Source organism: Ammodytes marinus (genome assembly GCF_949987685.1).
Source record: "Ammodytes marinus genome assembly, chromosome: 24".
Classification (NCBI taxonomy): domain Eukaryota; kingdom Metazoa; phylum Chordata; class Actinopteri; order Uranoscopiformes; family Ammodytidae; genus Ammodytes; species Ammodytes marinus.
The window spans coordinates 15,537,457-15,552,887 of NC_137228.1; the positions used below are offsets into that span (position 1 = coordinate 15,537,457).

The following is a 15,431-nucleotide window of genomic DNA, read 5'->3' on the forward strand; positions in this document are numbered from 1 at the left end:
TTCTCTCTGTATCTCTGTCTGTAAAGCGCATTGGTAACCCTAACCCTAACCCTAACCCTAACCCTAACCCTAACCCAAACTTATTTATCAGACAGCGCCCTCTAGAGTCAGATATGCAGCAGTGAGCGAGAATGATTCAACTGGTGTCTCTAACCACCAGTAAAAAAACAAAAAACAAAATAATCAACAGTAATTATTTGGTATCACAAACCCCCCCTCCCCCCCCCCTCCATGAGCAGCAAGGTCAGGCCATCTTCCAGAGCGACTTGGTGTGAAGCAGCAAAAAGGAGGATTGACAATTCCGTCTTTTCAGAAAATCAAAAGATGGTTTTACACAGCAATCTTAGAAAAAATATTAAATTTATTCAAACAATATAAAATAATTCAAAAGAATAGATTCCAAAAATCAAATTTAAAAAAAGTCAAATGGTCTGTAGACCCTGGAAAGCCCCATAAGCTTCTACAGAGCCTTGATTTAATAACTTCCCCTTTTAAGGTTACAATAAGGACATATACGGTCATACAATGAAACACAAGCAATCGATTGGCTAAATGGCATATTGTGCATAAACATCACTTTTGCTTTACTTCTTTCTCTCCTCCACCATAGCTGCTCTTTTGACACACATCCGGTCTTCTACAGACACAGGCCTCATATCTAGGTTTAGCTGTGAGCATGTTACCTGCTCTAAGCACACAGACACTGGCAATTCAACCCAGGTCACCCCTCATGATCTCAACCCTTCAAGAGCATAGAACTTCAGAGTGCAACAGGAATGTATTCAAAATATGTTCAAATATTACAAATCTAACAGTAAAGATGCAGGAATGATGTAAACAATAGGCTGATTGAAAACATACATCAGTATATAAATGCAAAACCATATGAGCCCTTTAAGCAGTTAACATGTTTTAAACATATGCTCTTCTACGTAACTCTGTTCCGTTGTTATCATTGGAAGAACACACTCGGTCTCAGAAAATAACTTTAAAAAGTAAAAAAAAAAAAAAAAAAACACTCCACAGATATGACATGTCTGGTGGGGTCCTTCCTTAATTTCTTACATGATTGTCTGATTAAACATCTGATTTGCTGAATGTGGTTTTACATTAAATCTCCGAGGGCAGTGAAGGCACCGCGCACACAAAACAAATCACAACTCATTTAAAGGTAAAATTACAGGAAACAACTTTGATTAAATGTCTAAAGTTGATTTTTTGTAAAAAAAAAAGAAAAAACACACAGACACTCAGCATTAACATCACTGTGTCTCCACTGTTAATGTTTAAGAAAAAATGTCCAGTCTAGACTACGTTTGGTCTGACATTGGATTTCACCACAACAGTCAGTTAAGCTCAGCAGTGAGATATCGCTCATTTACCTCAAGGCTTTTGTAGAAGATGTTTTTAGCGGTAACACCACCAGCTCTCAAACATCCACAGAAAAGCGCCCTCATCTTGTCCTGAGGGGTAGATATGGCCATGATGTCATTATAACTCTCTTGCTGGAGGACTTTTTTATCAAGGAGGTCGTCCAGAATGGGTTTAATGTTGCTCACTCTCTGGATCAGCTTGACTTTATGTTTGTCCACAAAGTGCTCGTCTGCTAAAAACAAAACAATACATTTATCTCCAAAGACTGACTGGATTTACCAAGTTAAAACATTTATTTTGAAGACAGGTTTCATTTGAAGATGCTATAATAAGATGCTCCCCCTGACTACCTGAGAGACCTTTGCCCATTTCTTCATCAAAAATGCACACACACAACAATTCAAAATGTTGAACTATTCCTTTAAATAACCAATGAAGAACGTTTTTATATCAGATTCCTTCTAGACAGTCTGATCAGTGACTGAAGCAGAGAACAAGTCATTTACAGAGGAGACGTCTCACTACATGTCCACCTACCGTCTGCCATGAGATTGACTCCAGCTGCTCCAGCTGAGGGGCCTGCAGCTGAAAGAGATGAAGAGAAAAGTAAAATAACTGAATAAAGGATCTGCCTTAGTCTTGTGTTTATGCATAGTCCTGTTTACATACACACCAAAAAAAAAACGACTAGGACTGCCTTTGGCAACTAAAAGAAGATTGAGATTTTTTTTAGACATCGCTCTCAAAACATTCAGAATTTTAATAAAAAAGCCAAGAATCTTATTGCAGATTGATTGATTACTTTGTTTTTAAGTATTTTATATATACTTTCAAGTTGTATTTGAATCAATTGTAGTGTTCTATTCCGTTCTAGATGAATAACCTGTAGTACATGTAAAGTTGTCTTACTGAAATCTTAGAGCAGAGTTTTATGTGTTTTAGTCTGACAGCTCTGAGAGACAGTGCATGGTTTGTCCCCTTTGGAGAAGGATGAAGCTCAATGTTCAATCTAGAAACTATTAATTCATGGTAAGGGTTAGGGTAACTACAGTTACAACAGGTAATCAGAAATGTCTAATGTTGAAAACAACAGAAAACAACCAGGTCTTGAGGACTGTCCCACTAGGGATCATGGGACTAAAATACTAAATAACTTAAAACATTCTCATAGTGGATCACGGAACTGGCCCAAAGAAATAACTGAAATTGTCAAGTTTCCTCTAAGTCACTCACTTTGCCTTTCTTTTGGGGGACAAACCATGCACTGTACTCTCAGAGCTGTCAGACTAAAACACATAAAACTCTGCTGAGAGATTTCAGTAAGACAACTTTACATGTACTACAGGTTATTCATCTAGAATGAAGGAATACATTTGAATTAAATACAACTTGAAGGTATAAAATGATATACTGCATTCAAAAAACATAACCCACTTGCTTTCTTCGATAAAACTCCTCATAATTCCTCATTGTTCTGAATATATAGATTTGAGATAAATTGATGGAGAAATGATGTGGTGAAAAAAAAGAGCTTTACAAATCTATTCTAGTCTAGTGTAGTCAGATTGCAGGAGTTTGAAGCTGTTACCTTGGAGATGCACAAAACTTTCCCAGACTTGTCGCTTGGTCTCTTGGTCTTGGACCTTCAAAGTCACTTCCTCTTGGTCCATTTCAAGGATAACTTGAAATTTTGGAGGGAAATTTGGCCCATAATCTGAGTAAAACTCTGCATCCTGAAGTCCAGTGGAAAAGCAAAATTTTTAAACATGTGGCCTTTTTTTTTTTTTTTTTGCCAATTATAAATGTATTTTCATCTTGCAGCTAAAATTATGTTGGTAATTATTCTGTTAAAAATACAAATAACGCGCTCAACTTTTGTTTTGTTTTCCACATGTTAGAGATATGTATGCTTGCGTGTTGCCTTGATTTGGAGACATACAGTATAATTGGACACACCTGTGGAAGGGCGTCTGTCCCGAAATATTTGTTGTGTGGCAAATAAACATTACACTTTGAGTGCTGTTTTTATCTTTACTTTCATGATTATTCTGTTAACAATCATTACAAGTGTAGAAGTGACTTGACTGACCTTAGGCAGAATTTTGTAGCTCTCAGGTTCACAGCTCACACTGTAACTTTGACCAACGCTCACAAGACAGTCAGTGGGGGTGACAATATTCTCAGCACCTTGTTGTTGTTTGGGCTCAACCTTTAGTAAAAGGATATTTTTTATTAATAGTAATAAATAAAACATTTATTTTATATACTGCTTTTCAAAGTACTCAAAACATTTTTACAATAACATTAGAAGACAAGCAAATTAAAAAAAGGTGTAGCAATAAAGCCAACACACAATATGTGATTAGCTGATTAGCTATATGTTGTTAACAAGAAATTGAACCGGTGTAGTATTTAATAAAGTGGCCGGTGAGTGTATATATATACACATCCGAACCGCGAGTGAAATGTTTCACATTGTAGGCTACAAGCGACAAAACATGGCATTCACATACATATTTTAACCATATGAAACAACAATAATTTTATGTTTTCTATTTTTATTTATAGATGTATTTATTTATAATTTTTAACTCCATTAGCTAACACTGTAGATCAGGCAGCAGAACAATCTGGCAGGGCTTTAAAGCTCAACTTGCCATTCAAAAGACGCTTTTCTTTATCCATTTCTTCTCAATGAGGCTTGTTACTCGTTACTGCCCCAGCGCTTCCCGATTTCCCAAACTACTGGGCGGGCCGAGGGTCATAATTGCAGACCGTGCGTTCTTTAATTGCCTGTTAATTTCTTTTACTGCGTTAAAAGTAGAGATGCATCAATACACTTTTTTTTCTGTCCGATCAGATTCCGATATCTGGGTTTTGGATATTAAAATGGATTTTTACCACAGCAAGACAAAGTTTGATGGAAGGAGTGAGGTATGACTGACGTGAATTACCTTTGTCTAAACATAAGATTGTGTTGATGGTAAACACACATGACAGATAACCTTACCTCACTCAACGGGAGGTTTTTCGGCAGAAGTAACACATGGAGTGTCCGAAGTCTTCCTCTCAGGGGTGGGAGGAACAGCAGGACTTGGCCCTTTTTTACCCATAAACTGTTCCAACACTTTTTCAATCCAGTTTTCACTTTTTCAATCAGGCCAAAGGCAGAGAGGTGAGGGACCTTCACAGCAACATGAGTGTCTGTGATCTCCAGAGGCTCCAAGATGCTCATTCCATCATCAGTGATGTGGGCGACAGACAGCAGGCCATCAACAAGCAACGCTGTGAAAGCAAAGAGCTGATAAACTTTTGCCTTGCTGCTAAAAGGTAAATCTTTGCCTAAACTATTTCTTACTACTTGAGCTCAGAGAGTTGATTTATATATTGCCCTTAACTCAGGAGCATACCAAGGTTACGCCTGGCTAAAGGTTAGCCTTTATTCTTTGGCTATTTTGTTTAATTCAACATCATTTCCCTGACACACACATGATTTCTCTGGATGTGTGCATTTAGTGTATACATACATACATACACTGTATTATAATTTTGGCTTGTCCCTGAATGTAGCTACACATTAATGTAAATGTTTGCAGTTCAACATTAAGGACAGCCATGTCTTTACCATCCTTTGTTTCACAGTGTGGGAGGTGGAGCTGGCAGAGAGCGTCCTCAGAACACTGGATGTTGAACAGCGGCCCTGCAGCAGTCCTGCCAGCTGGTTGGAGGAGGCTCTCGTCCCATTGGACGGTCCAGTAGAGCAGCTCTGCCTCCTGAGCCATTACAAACACCAGGCCAGTCAGAGCACACTGGAACACACCTGCACCAGGACACCTGCACCTGGGAAGAAGGTATGAGGTCTGTTTCACTGTCTTTGTTTCAGGGACAAGACGTATTAATGAACATGTACATGTAAATACGCAAGATTGTAGCCAGAGGCTTTAGTCCATTGGCAGGTTCATATGAAGAAACTTAAACATTAATGCCACTACACAAACAGTAAAAACAATAACAAGTAATGACATAGATTACACTAGTTCACAAATACTTAAAAACAGAAACCACATAAGCTGAACACAAATTGAGAGTCATAAAACTTTTTAAAAAATAATCATTTTAAACTATAATAACTAGTTGATGAACCATAAAACAAGTTGAATAAGATAGTGTTTAGTCATTTTATATGATTACCTGTATGAAGATCCATTCTGTTCAGGCGAGAAGAATACTGGAGTCTTGAATTTAAAAAGGCACAAAGTTAATTATTTCAAAGGAAATGTAAAAACTTGCATTGCTTTGTTAAGTGATTGGAATATTGTATCCAAACTCTCAATATTCAACTAAGGCACAATGGCCCTCATTTATCAACCTTGCGTATACCAGAAAAATTGGTGTACGTACGTTTCCACGCAAATCTCGGCATTTATCAATATGGACGTGAGCGTAGGATACGCTCAAATCCCACGCCAGCTCTCAGCTCGTGTACGCAAGTTTGTAAACAGCATGGACTCGCAGTGCAGGCTGTGCCGGGTAGCCGATTACTTTGTTGGACAATTATTAGAAGATAATACAAATGCAGTGTTTGCTCAGACCGAAATAAAGATGATAATCACTTAAAATTGTGCAGCTTATGGTGTGCAACTGAGTAGGAGAGCTGATTCAATAGTGCGCACACCGGCCACTTAGGAGCCCTGCATGGGACTGTGTAAGGGCAGTTATCTCCGACTTGGAGCAGCTGGGGGGACACTGAGGCACGGGGGCTGCATTCATTCAAAATGTTAGCCTAAGCAGCCTATTAGATATGTAGTAGGCTTACACTGCTCTTTATGATAAAAAAATACACGGCACAACATTCAGCTTAACATTTTATTTATTTGAAGGATTTTTTAGATGTTAATTCCTCTTTTAATGTGTCATTGATCGCTTAAGCGAGCAATTTATTTCCACCGTTAACCGGCACGTTTTTCCGATCTGCTAGTGGAGCAGCTCAGCAGGACAGTGGGCGCTCTCACAGCTGATCGTTGCCGGGTCGGCTTGTGCAGCTGACGGCCGGGCAGACCACTCGTGCCAAGCGCATGCTGTCATACAGTAAAATGCAAAATGTGTTATTTTTAGTTTTTAAACCCCTTTTGAGTAGTGCTATCTAAAAAGGGCCAATACATTTTAATCATTCTAATCTCTGCAGACGTGTATTTCTTTTATGGGGACCATTATCGGACAGTTGGTGCGTCTTTCTCTCCTCTACCACTTATATTATGCCCGCACCCCCAGCCCAGTTGGTTGCATTTCAGAACAGCGACACGCTTTTTTTAGTGGCGATTTTTGAGTCAGACCACTTTTTCTTCGTCTATGTAAAGAAATGGCGACATATAATTGTATATGCTGTTTTATAGAATTTGAGCGATAGCCTTCTGATGTAAACCTCAAATGCAAAATCCTCAGCTGGAGATCGTTTGTTGTAAACACCAACGCTGTTGACCGCAGCAGTTATTTCCTTCCTAACTGCTGCCTTCTGTCGTTCTTTGATGCCGCTTGTAATGCTCCGAAATGAAACTCTTTTTTTTCTACTTTCGCTGTTATTCTGTCAATTTCTACTTCAGTGAAGTTCCTCTTCTGTGCCGTATTGCGCATATCCATGTCGTAAAACCTCTGGACGAGGCCTCTAAACTGAGAAAATATAGGGGCGTGATACGATTGTTTTCAGCCGCCGCATTTATCAATAATGGCCTGGCGTACGCCGAGATTGGCGAGATACGACTGTTTGATAAATCCCACGCGATACTTGGCGTAGGGAGGTATTTGCGCCAGAATCTGCACCAGTTTCCACGCAAGTTTGATAAATGAGGGCCATTGTGTGGATCAGAGAGTGCCAGTGTAAGATGTGTGTTAGGCAAGGAAAGTTTATGCATTCAAAGAAATGGCGCATAAAAAAACCATCAAGATTAGACATTAGAAATTGCATTACAGAGACAAAATGAAACTAAGAGCAGGTACACAAATTGTTAAAAATTAAAAGAATTGCATTTAGAAAACAATGAAAATATGCCAATAAAAATAAAATAGAATAGAATCAAAAATTAAAGGTTAAAAGGGAAACAGAAAAGTCCAGATGTTGTTCCAGATATGCGGTGCAGAATAACTAAAAGCTGCTTCTCCTTGTTTAGTCCGGTAAGAAGACCTGTCTGTCTGTCTGTCTGTCTGTCTGTCTGTCTGTCTGTCTGTCTGTCTGTCTGTCTGTCTCCTTGTTTAGTCCTAACTCTGGGGACTGTCAGTAGACCTGTCCCAGACGACCTAAGGGCTCTGGACGGTTCATAACGTATCAGCAGATCAGTAATATATTTTGGCCCTAAACCATTCAGTGCTTTATAAACCAAGTGCTAATATTAGTCACCTGAGGAAATAATACATCGATGCTTATGAAGAGTGAGGAAACATTTGCCTATTCGAAGCTCTCATTCATACAGACATTGATGAACCATTCTTATACAGTACATCATCAGCCAAACATTTGTCACAGATTATATTTAACTACTGACACATCACCAAGCCGTTATTGGACCTCACCTGTGACTTTCCCTCTCCTCCTCCGTCTGAGCTACTACACGGTCGGGTCGCTTCTTTCACCTGACAAACACATTGATGCCATGTTTAATATGAGGAAAAGCATTTATGGCTCATATTATTAATGCCATTAGTGTTGGCTGTATACATTACCAACTGAAGTCTAAATAACTACTGTTTAATTTTAGTTTGCAATAGTAATACTGAAGGACTTTTCACTGTACAACTGCTCCTCTTACCTTTTTGCCGTCGTCCGGCAGGTTTTTTTGCACATCCAGTTTGACATCAGAGTGAACTGATGGAGAGAAGAAGTGAAAGAGAGAATAAATGAAACAATATAATCGTGAATGGGGTGGAAACTATTGTAGTCAAAACTCAAAGATTTAAGAAATTACAGCTCCATGAAAAATGTATTTGAAATATTTTTTAGATGTTAAAAGCTCATTTTCAGATTTGTTTTGTATGTTTATAAACAGTTTGATGAAGGAGTCATTGGTTCATTACTCACGTTTTTCGTGTTTCTTAGCTCTGATCACCTCGCCATTGATCCTGTAGAATGAACACAATCCTAAAGTTAGGAATCAAGTTTAAATAATTGTTCATCGTTTGAGTTAACCAGCTTCAGAGTCCAGAGACAACTGATCAAATGCTTTTCATCATCAAATCTTCACCATTTTCTGATCCTGCATTAGTAAACATAATAAGATAATAATTATTATAATGAAGGAATTTATAATTAATGATTAGTCGAGGTCCAAAAACATCACATGAAAAACTAATAAACTACTTTTTAAATTTTACAATAAAATTGCATATGTCTGTTAAAAAAATGTAAAATGTTGCATTGCTTTGCATTATCTGGTGGATTTTTTTTGTGGAAGAAACAAAGAAAAGAAAGATGAAATGTAAAATAATAATATTTGTTTTGCTAGGCTATTAGCTTCTCATACAAATCCATGAACTAACTGTTAACTTGTTTATATTATTCACTTTGTCTAAATGTTGGGATTTGCTCCTCATTGATAGTTTATATTTGAACTGTTCCTACTTTGCACTACAACGTCAGCACAACATTTCCCCTCTGGATGAATAAAGTGTCTGATCTGATCTCATTCCCTGTAGAGGGGCTTCTGAACACTTGGCTGGGAGGGGTCTCATGCTTGATGCTCCAGGAGCTGCTCCTATTGGTTGGTTGGGACGCTCACACAGTGGAAGGTAGAACTGGAGGGAAACCCCTAATGTGAGTGAGGCATTAACCTCCCTGTGTTTAGTACAATACTGCAGAACCAGCTGGACTGAGTCTGACCCCATACTGACCTCAGAGTCTCCAGGCTACAGTCTGGACTCTCCACACAGTAAGAAAGCAGCTTCACTCCTGAACCCCGCAGCTTGTTGTCACTCAGATCCAGCTCTCTGAGATGGGAGGGGTTGGACTTCAGAGCTGAGGCCAGAGAAGCACAGCTGATCTCTGATAACCTGCAGCGCCGCAATCTGAATAAAGAATAAATTATGGAGATAAAGATTAAATTATAATCCAATCAGATGTGTTCAGATTTTAAATGTTTAGCTAAACATTATTATGTCTTAATCAATGAACTTTACTCTAAACTTATCACAGTGACTTTGTCATTCTGTGTTTGTGAATCATCACAATGTCAGTTATAATTTGATTATTTGTGAAAATACATTCAAATGAACTGAAAAAAAATATTTCTACTAAAGCAAATAAACTTCATCAATTTACAATCAATCTTCTTTGTAAAGATTTGACCAGGTAACAAAAAAATATTAATGGAAATTTCATTGAGTTTTTTCCACATTTATCTCTAAAAAACAGAGGTCTTGATTGCAGACAGCATTTCGGAAAAAAAATAAAAAATTAACAAAAGGAAGTATAAAACTTCTTGGATGATTTTACACAACTGAGGTTAATAAATAATAATAATAATTGATAGGTTTTATATAGCGCTTTATTGCCTAGGCACTCAAAGACGCTTTACAGGGTTCCTGGTTCAATTCGTTCACACACAGTCATACCGGTGGTGGTAAACTACGAGAGTAGCCACAGCTGCCCTGGGGCAGACTGACGGAAGCGTGGCTGCCATTCAGCGCCAACGGCCCCTCCGACCACCACCTCAAACATACAGCAATCATACACATTCACACCAGGCAAGGTGGGTGAAGTGTCTTGCCCATGGACACAACAACCATGACACAGGTGGCCGGGTGGGGATCGAACCGCCAACCCTTGGATCGTTGGCCAACCCGCTTAACCACCTGAGCCACAGTTGCCCCAAAGGTTAAATTGTTCATTAAATATATAATATCTCCAACAGTAACAGACTCAGTGAACTGACCTCAGAGTCTGCAGTCTACAGAGTGGACTCTCCAGAAAACCACACAGCAGCTTCACTCCTGAATCCAGCAGCTTGTTCCAACTCAGATCCAGCTCTCTGAGATGGGAGGGGTTGGAATTCAGAGTTGAGGCCAGAGAAGCACAGCTGATCTCTGACAAACTGCAGTTCCACAATCTGAATAAAGAATAAATGATAGAGATAGAGATTCAATTATAATCCAATCAGAAGTGTTCAGGTTTTAAATGTTTAGCTAAACATTATTATGTCTTAATCAATGAACTTTACTTTAAACGTATCACAGTGACTTTGTTATTCTGTGTTTGTGGATCATACAGTGTCAGTTATATTTTATTAGTTGTGAAAACACCTTAAAATTAACTGAAACCAAATAAATATTTCCACTATGCAAATAAACAATAAATTGTTTGTGTAAAGTTTTGACTATTTACCCATGAAGATTAATTCAATTTAAGAATTAAAAGTGGAAATGTACAAATAAATGATTCTCTAGGAAACAGACTTAATTTGTGACTGCAGACTAAATTAAGAAATACAAATATGAACTAAAGGAAATGTAAAACTTCTTGGATGTAAGTTATGTTTGTAAATAAGTTAGTTAGTTATCACAGTGACGTTGTGCATCATCAAAAATAATGAAAGTTATATTTTATTATTTGTATAAAACACTTTAATTTAAACTGAAACAAAATAAATATTTCATCTTCAGCAAATGAACTTCATCAATGAACAATAAATCTTTTGTGTAAACATTGGGCCAGTTAAAAAAATTAAATAATGGAAATTTAATGAATATATTCCACATTTATTTTTAAAAAACAGGGGTCTTTTGTGACTGCAGACTAAATATAGAAGATAAATAAAACTTTAACAAAGGGAAATATAAAACGTATTGGATGTAAGTTTTGTTTTTACACAAGTGGTGAGGTTAAGTGTTTATTAAATATATAAGATGTACAACAGTAACAGACTCAGTGAACTGACCCGAGAGTCTCCAGTCTACAGAGTGGACTCTCCAGAAAACCACACAGCAGCTTCACTCCTGAATCCTGCAGATTGTTTCCTCTCAGCTCCAGCTCTCTGAGATGGGAGGGGTTGGACTTCAGAGCTGAGGCCAGAGAAGCACAGCTGATCTCTGACAAACTGCAGTCACTCAATCTGAATGAAGAATAAATTATGGAGATAAAGATTAAATTATAATCCAATCAGATGTGTTCATGTTTTTAATGTTTAGCTAAACATTATTATGTCTTAATCAATGAACTTTACTCTAAACTTATCACAGTGATTTTGTTATTCTGTGTTTGTGGATCATTATAATGTCAGTTATATTTTATTATTTGTGGAAACACATTAAAATGAACTGAAACCAAAGAAATAATTCCACTAAAGGAAATCAATTTACAATAAATCGTTTGTGTAAAGATGTGACCATTCACCAAAAAATATGAAAATACATTTAATTAAAGAACTAAAATTGGAAATTTACTCAATGATTCTCTAGGAAACAGACTTAATTTGTAACTGCAGACTAAATTTAGAAGAGAAATAAAAATATCAAATATAAAACTTCTTGGATGTAAGTTATGTTTGTCAGTGCTTCTTGAAAGTATGTGATCCTTTTGAGTTTTATTGAGTTTCACCATTATTAGTTCATTTTATCAATACCAGTATTTTTCATATCAAATAACAGATGTGTGTTTATCAATTGCACCTACTTTCTTTGAGGAAATTAATTGTGTATCCAAAAGACTAAAATAAAATAAATTATTAATATGTGCAAAAGTAAGTGAACCCTGAACTATATTGCTGAAATCGAGCAGGTAAAAACAATCAGGTGAGACAAATTCAGTGATGAAATGGACCAATGTAATGAGAAATCTTTTGTGAAGAGATTAGGCGGCACTAGTACAGCCAGAGACCAAATCAGGTCAGTTCAGGCTCACCAAAGTGAACCCATACAGGTCAGACATGCCAAGAGGAAAGAAAATCTCAGAGAAGTTGTGAGAGCACAATTACTCTTGGCTCAAACACATTACTTCTGTTTATTAACAATATTTATTCATTTAGGCTATATTTGGCTGCTCCACCTCAAGTCAGGCCGGCCAGGCGATAGTTAAGTTTCAGTTTCGTTTTCATCTCTGTGTTAAACAGCTCTTTGGACCATCTGATCGGCTCCCGACAGCACGAATGAGTCTAAAGCCAGTGATAACTGAACTAAATGATCAAATAACGTTATCTCTTCCTCCCTCTATCTGTCTATCTTTCTCTCTCCACTACACACTCAGTCACTACTATCCATGCTTAAAGGAATCAGGAATATAACCTAATTAGCACATTATTTTTAAATGTTTTATATAATTTATTCATGTTTTCCCCCATATAATTGATGGTTTTTTGAAAAATGTGTTGGTTTGTAAGTGAAAGTAAGTAAGTTGGATTAATACAACCTGTGAAACTTACCTTTTAAAAGTCTTTTATTTCATGTTTCTATGTGCTACACAGGCTTAGATAATAAGGTTTTGGTAGATGTTGACAATTCGTAGTATTTTTTCAGAAAACCCTCAGGCGATAAGGACATGCATCCTAGATTGCCATTGGCGTCAGTGGGTTAATACAAGACAAATAGGCTCATTCAGTTCTCTGGTTTATTTACTGTTTAAATCCTGCTCATTCAATGCTCACTGATTGGCTCTCCTAGAATTACAGTAGCAAATGAATTAGCGGCCAATCCAGCATACTATAGACAGTGACTTAATGTTTATGTGAACTGATCAGTTTAAGACATTACATTAACATTAAAACTAGCAGTGAGTTGCTGTATATGTAAGAACACAACTCCTCAAATGTTCACTGAAGTCATGTGAAGTCCAGTTCATTTACCTGAGCCGTGAGATATAAGGCAGACACTGTAGGAAACTCCTCACTTCACTCTCTTCATGTGAGCAGCCTGTCAGCTTCACTTGTTTCTTCTCTGGTTGGAGTTTCAGCACTTCCAGGAGGACGGAGCTCTTTCTCTTTGAGAGGTCTATGGACCAGACTGCAGGAGCAAACTGGAAAACTGACTGTAATGATGGAAGGACTCTCAGCCCTGTTTCAGTCTCATAGTCCTTCACATGTGAGCACAGATCCAACAGGAAATCACCCATATCATCTAAAGGGAATGTTTCATATGTGCAGACTGACAGTAACAGCTCCAGTGTCTTCTCTCCTGTCTGCTGTTCTCTCTCTGCTGCTGCACAGAACAGATTCCCAAAGAACTCGGCGTCCCCTTCAAACCCGACAGAGGTACTGCAGAGAATTGAACATTTTGTTATGATTTGATGTCAACAGCAGAAACAAAGCAATGTATTACTGATATGGAGTGTATCTGCTAAAAGGCCATAAAATCCACTAATGAGATCAAATACAGATAAATCAATAAACCTGTAATTCAAGCAACAATGATTCCAACATGTGATTTTAGGCTGTTACTATATACAATTCTTCAAAAGATGTTTAAGGAATAAAAACCAGGAGAGTCATGCTACAGAGGAGTATCCTCATGTCCTTATCAAAGATTGTATGTTAAACTGGAGCACCACTCCTGAACCAACAGGATGGCTGAAAGGAAAACTTGAACCTAAACATTTATGAATCAATCAGCTCAAAGCCTGGAACACTGGACCACTAGTTTAAACATCATTCAGTAAAACTCTGTGAAACTTCATGATGTAGTAGTGAAGAATAGGGAGGATTTCCAGAGGAATTATATCATTTCCTGATGACATTTGTTTTGTTTTAATGGTCTTAGAAAACACTTGAGCAAAATCCTCTCATTCAGTCCTCTGGTTTATTCACTGTTTAAATCCTGCTCATTCAATGCTCACTAATTGGCTCTCCTAGAATTACAGTAGCAAATTAATTAGCGGCCAATCCAGCGTACTATAGACAGTGATGTAATGTTTATCAGGACTGATCAGTTAAAGACATTACCTCACCATTAACATGTACAGTGAGTTGCTGTATATGTAAGAACACAACTCTACAAATGTTCACTGAAGTCATGTGAAGTCCAGTTCATTTACCTGAGCTTTGAGATATAAGGCAGACACTGTAGGAAACTCCTCACTTCACTCTCTTCATGTGAGCAGCCTGTCAGCTTCACATGTTTCTTCTCTGGTTGGAGTTTCAGCACTTCCAGGAGGATGGAGCTCTTTCTCTCTGAGAGGTTTATCTCCCAGACTGAAGGAGCTGACTGGAAAACTGATTGTAATGATGGAAGGACTCTCAGTCCTGTTTCAGTCTCATAGTCCTTCACCTGTGAGTACAGATCCAACAGGAAATCACCCATGTTATATAAAGGGAATGTTTCATATCTGCAGACTGATGATAACAGCTCCAGTGTCTTCTCTCCTGTCTGCTGTTCTCTCTCTGCTGCTGCACAGAACAGATTCCCAAAGAACTTGGCTGCACCTTCTAACCTGTAGATACTGCAACAAGAATTGAACATTTTGTTATGATTAGATGTCAACAGCAGAAACAAAGCAATGCATTACTGATATGTAGTGTATCTGCTAAAAGGCCATAAAATCCACTAATGAGATCAAATACAGATAATTCAATAAACCTGTAATTCAAGTAAGACTGATTCTTACAGGGCTTTATGTGGATTTACTGTATTAAATTCTCCACAAAATGTTTAAAAACCAGGAGGGTCAGGCTACAAATGTGTATGCTCCTCTCCGTATTAAAGATTGTATGTTAAACTGGAGCACCACTCCTGAACCAACAGGATGGCTGAAAGAGAAACTTGAACCTAAACATTTATGAATCAATCAGCTCAAAGCCTGGAACACTGGACCACTAGTTTAAACATCATTCAGTAAAACTCTGTGAAACTTCATAATGTAGTAGTGAAGAATAGGGAGGATTTCCAGAGGAATTATATCATTTCCTGATGACATTTGTTTTGTTTTAATGGTCTTAGAAAACACCTGAGCTAAATCCTCCTAGAAGCAGGGTAGCCAATGAAAGAGCGGCCAATCCAGCGTACTATAGACAGTGACTTAATGTTTATGTGAACTGATCAGTTTAAGACATTACATTAACATTAAAACTAGCAGTGAGTTGCTGTAGATG

The 15,431-nt window shown here is 37.7% G+C and overlaps 1 protein-coding gene across 2 annotated transcripts; it reads right to left on the reverse strand.

Annotated features, from left to right (window-relative positions):
- Positions 1-341: 341 nt before the first annotated feature.
- LOC307269700 (NACHT, LRR and PYD domains-containing protein 1a allele 5-like) lies at positions 342-14,752 on the reverse strand. Of its 2 annotated transcripts, none has more exons than XM_080052707.1 (15): positions 14,378-14,752; positions 13,194-13,601; positions 11,295-11,468; positions 10,293-10,466; positions 9,253-9,426; positions 8,444-8,484; positions 8,175-8,230; positions 7,939-7,998; positions 5,566-5,609; positions 5,000-5,214; positions 4,385-4,659; positions 3,464-3,583; positions 2,963-3,107; positions 1,912-1,959; positions 342-1,603 (listed from the first exon to the last, which is right to left on the reverse strand). In XM_080052707.1, the coding sequence occupies exons 1-15, from the start codon at positions 14,641-14,643 to the stop codon at positions 1,347-1,349; spliced, it is 2,457 nt and encodes an 818-aa protein (XP_079908833.1). In that variant the 5' UTR covers positions 14,644-14,752; the 3' UTR covers positions 342-1,346. The 2 variants fall into 2 exon arrangements, with proteins under 2 accessions (XP_079908833.1, XP_079908832.1); XM_080052706.1 differs by having other exon boundaries at positions 342-1,606.
- Positions 14,753-15,431: the final 679 nt, after the last annotated feature.

What these genes read in the sequence shown, in the direction of transcription:
- LOC307269700 (XM_080052706.1), bottom strand. Translation starts at nt 14,643, where the DNA reads ATGGGTGATTTCCTGTTGGATCTGTACTCACAGGTGAAGGACTATGAG. An exon ending in CCTTATATCTCAAAGCTCAG is followed by an intron (nt 13,602 to 14,377) that starts GTAAATGAACTG and finishes AATTCTCTGCAG; the next exon opens with TACCTCTGTCGGGTTTGAAG. An exon ending in AAAACCTCCCGTTGAGTGAG is followed by an intron (nt 3,584 to 4,384) that starts GTAAGGTTATCT and finishes CTTTTACTAAAG; the next exon opens with GTTGAGCCCAAACAACAACA.